Raw genomic sequence first — 9,307 nt, forward strand, 5'->3', positions numbered from 1 at the left:
ATGCGGCCTCAAGGAATATCAAGAACACTCTCTTAAGCTCACATATACTATATACGAGTGAAAAGTTCTTAGAGAGCGTATTTGTGGTGTTATATCTAGAGGAAGAAAAATTGGATGTATTTCAAGGTTGGAGTCAAAGGGGTACTCATAATATAACAATAGAAGGAGTAGGGAACAAGTATTGGAGGAGCAGTGAACAAGTTTTCGAAGAGGGGTAGGGACCAAAAATTGTGGAGTACGGAACAGACACTGGACTATTTCCTGATTTGTGCTCGAGTGCAACATCCACGAACACAAATATAATATATTCATATTACAACAATAAGTTCAATGTCAAATTGGGATTTTTTTTTCTCTGTGTTTAGGGGTTTTTATGTAGTAAATTAAAGTTTAAGGGCTATAAATGACAAATGAGTATAAATATGTCCTAAAACATAAAAAAAAAAAAAAAAAAAAGGCAAAATAGAAAAAGCGTTGCATCTCCCGCGAAAGACCCGTTCCCTGCTCACTCCAAAAACAACAGTCGTCCGATTCAATGTTTCAATCTCCATCCCCTCTCTTCATCTTTAATTTGAGGAACACACAATATCAACGTGTTATTGTGTGTGTAGCTTCTCGTTTTTCTTCATCTTTGTTGAATCTGTGAGATAATTGTGTAGGAATTGACGATGGATGAAGAGTATGATGTCGTAGTTCTTGGCACGGGCCTCAAAGAATGCATCCTCAGCGGCCTCCTATCAGTCGATGGCCTCAAAGTAATTCCCTCCATCTCTATCTTTTTAAAGGCAATAGATGATCTCTGTGTGTAAAACATACGAATCTAACGTTTGTAGTTGAATAGGATTTCATTGCATTAGGCAATGGATCGAGATTCGTTGGATACCTAAATGTCGGAAGTTGCGAAAATTATCTTCGTTTATGATCACATTTCTGATTGTAAAAAAATGTCAGGACTTCTCAGATGATATACATATCAAAGCATTTCCAATGGGAGGTTCTTGAAACCGGTGGACCTTCTCATAAATGTTTACACCATTGGGAGGAAGCAGTACAAACCGACCTTGAAGGAAAAGGCTCATAACATGAACCATTTCTTCATCAAAATGGTGGGACCAATTTAATTAAATAATAGAATAATTTAGGTTTATAAAGTACATCGGAAAGAGATACCAGACATGGCAAAGTCATGAACTTCTAACCAAGTTCATGACTGGAGATGCCCTCATTTCCTTTCATGTAGTGAGATCAATATGCTTCCTACTTTTATGATTGGAGTCCTTGTTAAAAGATGCAAAATTCCAGAAATTACATTTTAAATCTAACCAATCATGTAAGTTAAGTCAGACAAAGAAGGAAGGTTCCTGTTTTACTACATAGTATATAATTCATTTTGTATATAGGTGCCAAATAAAATATATTTATACTCTTCAAGTGCACATTTGATTTCCAAGTTCTAACCCTCCATATTGGGTGACCAACAACAGGTACTGCATATGGACAGAAATGATTATTATGGAGGAGAATCAAGCTCCCTCACTTTGAATCAGGTAATGTCTGTGTAATGTTGTTAATGTCTTCCATACCTGTTTTTAGAATGCTAAACACGTTTTACATTAATTTCCCCATGATATTTCATCATAATTCGATAAGTTTTGAGTGGTGAAAGCGGATTCAATATGTTTTTGAGTGGTGAAGACAAGCACTAGGAGCTAATGAGGTATAAAGTGAATATTGAGATATTTACTTGCTCAAGAATGACATTTACCATTTTCCATGAGCACCAATATATGAGCAGTATCTTTTTCTGTTCTTTATAGCTTTGGAAGCGTTTTAGAGGAGATGAAAACCCTCCAGAAAGTTTGGGCAGTAGCAAGGAGTATAATGTTGATATGATACCAAAGGTGCATCCTTAAATGCAATACTATCCCACTGCCTTTTTTCCTCATTCGCTGATTGAAAGTTTCATTAGTGATTATACTGAGCTTCTATGTGTTTTGGTAGTTCATGATGGCAAATGGTATTTTAGTTCGTGCTTTGATTCACACCAACGTTACAAAATATCTAAATTTCAAGGCTGTAGATGGTAGCTTCGTATACAACAAAGGGAAGGTAAGGTGCCTATGAGGTTTCTCTTTGAATTTGTTAGCATTCTAACCTTACTGTAAAATCACCTTGGGAAATATTTCTCCAGTTTTTTATGATAAACATATAAATTGGCATGCAGATCTACAAAGTTCCTGCAACGGACGTTGAAGCGCTGAAATCTACACTTATGGGTCTGTTTGAAAAGAGGCGAGCAAGAAAATTCTTCATATATGTACAAGACTATGACGAAAATGATCCTAAATCTCATGAAGGCCTAGATTTGAACCAAATTCCTTCAAAAGAGCTCATCGGGTACACATATTTTCCTCTTTGTTCTATAGAAGCATGTCACAAGGTTATAGTTGTAAGTTAAATCTCTCACTTTTTATTTTCCCTACTTATCTAAAGAGAGCTTTCATATATGCATATTGCACAAACTATTAGCTAAAGGAAAATGAAATTGGGGCATTAGAGAACTTTTCTGCAACGACTTGTTTGGTTTGGTCTTATTACTTAATTCGTATTCAAGAGGGTTTAGACTCCAAATGCTATTTTGGATCATCTGTGCACACATTAAAAGATTCTTCAAAGACTCGGATACATACTACCTTGTAGCTTCCTCTCCATCAACTTCTTCTACCAAATTTGTATTATGTTTGTTCTGGAAACAATCTTCCTGTTTAGCTGAACTAAGATGATGAACTTCCAAAACAAGCTTTATTCTTATCTTTCTTGCATTTTATCTTTATGAAGTAAGTTTTCTATTATTTGAAACTATGTTCCATATGATAACAATGCTTTTTGGACTTTCTAGTGATCATCACAACTGCATACCATATGATAAGTTTTAACTCATAGAAAGGTTAATACGAAGTCAGTTGTCTACCTTTGGTCAACAACTGTTAATATAGATACCACATTTTCTTTTGGTGCAGGAAATATGGTCTTGAAGATGATACAATTGATTTTATTAGTCATGCATTAGCACTCTATACTGATGATAATTATTTGGATCAGCCGGCAATGGATTTTGTGAAGAGAATCAAGGTGCAAATTATAGTCTTAATCTGTTTTGCTTGAACATTGAAATTGTTGAAAATATTGTATGACTGTATCCACCCTAAAGAAAGTCACGAATGGTATTTGTTTTCTTAGTCTGGCAGGATACATTACCATGCCATTGGAGAAAAACTCTCTCTAGAATATTAGTGGAAGTAATCATGCAAATTCAAAGTTTATTAGACTCGGGTCATGATGATGTGCACTTGTACATATGCAACAAATTGATCAACAAAAGTTCACCACCATACGACCTAGGAAAATCTCTAAGATCATTAACTCCTATATGTGTAATCCAATAATTTATAGATTGCTTATCATTTAACAATGAAAATATTGGAAGTAGCATTTTTTGTAAATATAAACTATATCCACTGGCCTCTGAAAAACCTTTACCCATTCTAGTTTTTGGAATAAAATAAAGGTTTCTTTTACCAAATAGTATGAACTTTTGACCACTATATTATATCAAATAAAATACACTATTTCACTTTTGATTTAAACCAGACCAAATGAGCCATGTATATCTCACCCGGAGGTGGGGTCTGAGGGTAAGATGTACGCATACCTAACCTTACCCCATATAGTAGAGCGGCTATTTCCATGAAGACCCCGGCTTGTGAAAAGTGTGGGAAAGAGAGGAAGGCATATAAGATAAAAATTGAAAACTGGTTAAGGATAAGCACTAACATACAATTATAAGCATGCACAAGAAAAAACTAACCAAGGTTAAGTATTGAAGAAACTGTTACATGGTGATTTAATATCTTTTATTCCCTAATCTTTGAGAATCTGCCTTTGACTTCAGAGAAATGTTTCTTTGGTCACTGGGATTTATGCGTAGTGGCTTGTTTTGTTTCCTGACAATATTAAGTATCATTATTGCCCTCTTTGATAGTTGTTGATTGATTTCTCTTTGGTAATGTCTCTGGTGTTTGGTTTCTTAAAGCTCTATGCAGAGTCTTTAGCACGCTTTGAGTCAGGATCCCCTTATATTTATCCAATGTATGGGCTTGGAGAGTTGCCACAGGTTAGTCCACATATTTCAGTAATATCCGAGTTTCCTAAAGTTTGCTAAGGTATATTCATGAAGAATGTTAATTGTGCAGGCATTTGCTCGACTAAGTGCAGTTTATGGGGGGACTTACATGCTTAACAAGCCCCAATGTAAGGTATCTCATCAGTCTGTTGCACCCAGAAGGATTCAGATATATACATGTGAAACATGTTAGCCTCATTGCTTTGAAGCCTGTATAGTTTCTCATTCCCATAATTTCTTGTAGTTATTTTATTTTGTGAAAGAGAGCCTTAATAGAAGAGAGCCTTATTTCTCATTCCTACTCTTACGATACGTATAGATGCAATAACAATATGTTGCTGTCATGAAGTAGAATTTTAAATCTTCATTTAATATATCTTTCCCAAAATATCCTCATTGTTGGAAGTGGAGTTTATGAAAAGTTCAATATGGCTGTTTCTCTTCTCTTGGACGTTCAACTTTCTATTGTTTCCCAATCTTCTTCTTATACTTATCAATTAGTTGTATTTTGAACTGCATTCTTGTGTATTTCTCTGTACTATATGGCTGAATGCAGCTTCTGTTCACAATCTCTGAATGTCGGTACCTATTCTGGGATAGGCTCTTGGACCCCTGTTATGAACTGCCTGCTGAACTTTTGGTGTAAAGGCTCCTTTCATATTAATAATACTGAGGATGAAATTGTATTCGTCATATAACACGTCTTTTAACGTTTTCTTTTTCAATATTCCCCTTTTATGTGGAAAAGGCCCGTATCAATAATTATGATTATGTTTCTTAACTTGAGGGCATGATCATATATTGTGTTGGTGACTTAGGTTTTTGGCTTATTTGTTTGGTTAATAACTAAATCTTTTAATACCTGGAATTACAGGTAGAATTTGATGATAGTGGGAAGGCTGTTGGTGTAACCTCTGATGGAGAAACTGCTAAATGCAAAAAAGTTGTATGTGATCCATCGTATATACCTGATAAGGTAATCAAGTATATAGAAGTTGTATAATTCCAACTTCTTTCATTTATTGTAGATAAACCGTAAGCACAATCTTTTCTGGCTTTAACTGTGAGTTTGAAACTGATATGTGAAACAGGTCAAAAAGGTTGGAAAAGTTGCTCGAGCCATATGTATAATGAGTCATCCCATCCCAGACACCAATGATTCTCACTCGGCCCAAGTCATTCTACCACAGAAACAACTTAATCGTAAATCAGACATGTATGTTTGACTGACTTTCATTTAACTTTTTTAATAGTAGTATAACCCACTTAAGGACCATCTGCAATGGAGTTTGTATGCTCATTAACCTTTTACAACCACTGAAATTCATGAGTTTATAGTCATTATTCTAAATTTTGAAATCTTTAATCGTTTCTAGACTTGTGAAAGTCAAGTTCTCTAATAAATAAGGTGGTTGTGCACTTTTAACATAAGATCATTAATTCATTCATCAATGAAATCTAAAAAAGCTATGGTAAAGCCACAAGTAGCACTTGTGCATAGAGCATAAAACACTTTATGGTCCTGTGAAGTTCTAACAGAGTTCCCTGACCTTTTATTACTTCAGGTATCTATTTTGTTGTTCTTATTCACACAACGTGGCTCCGCAAGGAAAGTTTATTTCATTTGTCACAACAGAAGCAGAGACTGACGACCCTGAGAGTGAATTAAAGCCTGGCGTAAGCCTTCTGGGACCTGTTGATGAGATCTTTTATGAAACTTATGATAGATTGGTGCCAACAAATGATGGCGCTGGTGACAACTGCTTCGTATCAACAGTAAGTATATATGCATGTACATTTGTGTAGTTGATATTGCATGGACATCATTAAGTTAACGGACATTAAATGAGTTTTCAGTTAGGAGTGTGACCTTTAATTTTTTTTTTATAAACTCAAATGATCTGCCTCTGGTTCAAAACACGATTCCCATGTAAAATTTTGAAAGAACACTAGAAGGTTAGTTTGTAAAAATGACCTCCTTAGAAGGTCGTTTAACTAAATAGCTCCATTAAATTCCCATGGTGTAAGAAGGCACATAGTTTAAGCGAGAGGTCAGACTATTAACCGTCATTAATTATAACAAAGTAGGAGAATCTTATGCACCCAAATCAATATCTTCAATCCATTGTAAGATGATAGTGAGCAGATTTTAGATTAAAAATCTATGAAGATCCCCTGAAGAAAAAGAGATATTCCAATTTTTATGGGCCATTCTGGAAATAGAAGTATGGCAATTTTTATAGGATGGAAGGAGTAGATGACTTCAAGCTTATACTAATTCCTATTGTTTTAAAAATGCCAAAAGGATTACTTTGCCCATGGTTTGGAAATACTCGGAACAGGATATTGTAGCACTTAACTCTTGGTTGGTTTAGCACACAGCCTTTCACTTCGGTTCTCAAAGTTTTTTTCAAAAAATACAATTGCGACATCTTACCATATACTAATGATAATACGCCTTGCAGAGCTATGATGCAACGACACACTTTGAGACAACAATGAAAGATGTTCTTGCCATGTACACCAAAATAACTGGGAAGGTTAGCTTTTACATGTTCGCATTTAAACCAATACTTTTTTGTTGTAGGCCGTTCTCATTCCTGGGACTTACTTTGAACTTATATGGAATCAAATATATCGTTTGCATATCACAAATGGGACACTTGCTAAAGAAATGATCCTTTCAGCATATTATTGAACATGTTTGCTACTATTGTGGTGAAAACCAACTGACCTCTACGACAAAATGGGCTTATTAGGCCACCTTACCGTCACCGGGCTTCCTAATAGATTACTTAATTAGACTTCATTATAGGACCAACAACTGTGTGTCCTATGAGTTAGGACAAAGTTAGGCGACCTAACATTGGTTACCAACGAAGTTGGACAACTTAATAGTACTTGAAAGGTAAATAGTCCTGTTAGTCTTTTTATATAACACTTTCCAAAAGTGTCCTATATAAAGGATAATATGACGATATACTTCTTGTGCTACAATATTAGCCTACAATGACGATTTACATCAGAGACTTCACATAAGCAACTGCCCTACTCTCAATGTAGAGGCCAAGTCTCTGTACATCCCACCCCCAAGACCCCACCTCCAGGTGGGACTTACTGGGTTGGTTTTGCTTTGGTTTATGACAATATATTTTTGTGTCATGTTATGTTGCCCAATCTTGTCGATAGAACTTGTGAGGACATCTAACTTTGTTCTAACAACTCATTGCAACGTCATCTTATAGGATGCATAGGTGTTGGTCCTATAAACTTAAAATCCAATTGAGGAATCTATCAGGACACTCTTTTATACATAAGATAACAATCCTTGAAATGGTTTAACCCATTTTCCGTCCTAATCTTTTGCAATGTGCTTTTCGACATAACAACCTTTTACTTCATAGCTACATACATATGTTGAATATAAAACATCATAATTCATGATTTGCCTCATTCTTCTCCTCTAGGAACTTGACCTCTCGGTGGACCTGAGCGCCGCTAGTGCCAGCAGTGGTGCTGAAGAATGACTTCTTTACATCACACACTCTTGGCTTGTGAACACCATTTCTTGGAGAGCTTCCTTCTGGAGCTACATTGAGGTCAAAGTCTTGTTCCTTCTTTGATCCTTTCAAAATATATAGGACTTGATGAATTACACATCTTGATATTGTCCCATTCTTCCTAATATTACAAGAAAATAATGGTTATATATGTTTTGTAATGGCATTTTGTCCAAATGCTTTTTGTAGGAAAAGAAGTAATAATTCCCTTATCATTATTCCTCACTTGCTACCCTTCAGACCATATTTATTCTGTATAATACCTTGAAAACCAGGGGTTTATATCTTTGGTGTCATTATATATTTACTAGAATAAAACAGTAATGAAAGTTTGAGGTGTAATGATTCAGGGATATGTATAATACAGACACAAATGTGTTTATTCTGTTTCTTTCTTGCTTAGGGGATTAGTTACTTAGATTATTTAGAGGTTGTTTACCAAACGCTTACCTGAATAAGTGCTTACCGGCAAGATTCAAACACTATCACTTACTTACCGGCTAAGATTTTAGTCTACCAAAACGATTATGCAACAATTTACCCGGTAAGTGCTAACCATGGTAAGAGTCGTCACCTTCACTTACCGGGTAAGACTCTCGGCCCTTGCCTTTGCTCTTACTGGGTAAGATTCTTGGTCTTTGTCATATTCATTCGGTAAGGTAATGCGACTTGGTAAGCACTTACCCGAGTAAGCGTTTGGTAAACAGCCTCTTAGTTGCTTAGATTTTAGATTTGGGGTTCTATATTCTGCTAGACTATATTTTTGTTGTCTGATTGCTTCTATAAATCTTTTGTTACAGATTTTTTTTGTATTTCTATATATTTTTTGTTCCAGATCACCTTTGTAATTTGGATTTTTTATTGGAGGTTTTGTAATTTCTGTAATGGTTTGCTTTGATACAAGTTGTAGACTTGTAATAGAATTTTAAGTTGATAATAATATTTGATAAGCAAGTCTTCAGACAAGTGTGTGTTTAAGTATTTGCTAATTTGTTGTATCATTTGGCTAGAAAATGGACAGATTTTAACCACAAGGGTGGTGCCTGATTGGTTTGAGCTTGGTTTCAAAGGTCAAAAGTATTTGGAGGTCTCAGGTTCAAATCCAAGAAGGAATAAAAATCCCCTTGTGGCCACGTAGGTTCAAATGTGGTGACTCTGGGCTATCTGCAAAGCAGGTTGTCGTATTGGGATTAGTCGACTCGTATAGTGGGTTGGATATCCAAATTAATCAAAAAAAAAAAAAAAAAACACCAAGAGGAGCCTCACTACGATCTAGTGACGCACCTAGGAATTTTTCTAAATGGGTGCATATTTAAATTTAAGGTAGATTAAAGAGTCGTAAAATTACAGTGGACGCAGGGGGAGTCGGAGCAATTTGATCCGGTAAAAAGTTAATTGTGCCGATTTTGGGAACAAAAATCATTTTTTCAAATGAAATCGACATTGACCTTTTGAGCAAGACACACATTATATCTTATGCTCGATGTATTTGTAGCCAAATTTCATCATTACAAGAGAATTTTTTTGGTGTTTTAGTTGATTTCATAAAAATTTCTGATTTTTA

General features: G+C 35.3%; 1 protein-coding gene across 1 annotated transcript; it reads left to right on the forward strand.

Annotated features, from left to right (window-relative positions):
• Positions 1–668: 668 nt before the first annotated feature.
• On the forward strand, positions 669–7,710 carry LOC112517225 (guanosine nucleotide diphosphate dissociation inhibitor At5g09550-like). Its single transcript, XM_025124590.1, has 13 exons — positions 669–755; positions 1,485–1,547; positions 1,818–1,901; positions 2,002–2,109; positions 2,225–2,397; positions 3,021–3,132; positions 4,094–4,174; positions 4,254–4,316; positions 5,058–5,159; positions 5,275–5,399; positions 5,749–5,959; positions 6,649–6,723; positions 7,651–7,710. Exons 1-13 carry the CDS (start codon positions 669–671, stop codon positions 7,708–7,710), a joined length of 1,344 nt encoding a protein of 447 aa, XP_024980358.1.
• Positions 7,711–9,307: the final 1,597 nt, after the last annotated feature.

Source organism: Cynara cardunculus, assembly GCF_001531365.2.
Source record: "Cynara cardunculus var. scolymus isolate 2C chromosome LG 8, CcrdV1, whole genome shotgun sequence".
Taxonomy (NCBI): domain Eukaryota; kingdom Viridiplantae; phylum Streptophyta; class Magnoliopsida; order Asterales; family Asteraceae; genus Cynara; species Cynara cardunculus.

Coding starts and splice junctions, on each gene's coding strand:
- LOC112517225 (XM_025124590.1), top strand. CDS start 669: ATGGATGAAGAGTATGATGTCGTAGTTCTTGGCACGGGCCTCAAAGAA. Junction 2,398..3,020: donor CCTTCAAAAGAGCTCATCGG/GTACACATATTT, acceptor CTTTTGGTGCAG/GAAATATGGTCTTGAAGATG. Junction 5,400..5,748: donor CTTAATCGTAAATCAGACAT/GTATGTTTGACT, acceptor TTATTACTTCAG/GTATCTATTTTGTTGTTCTT.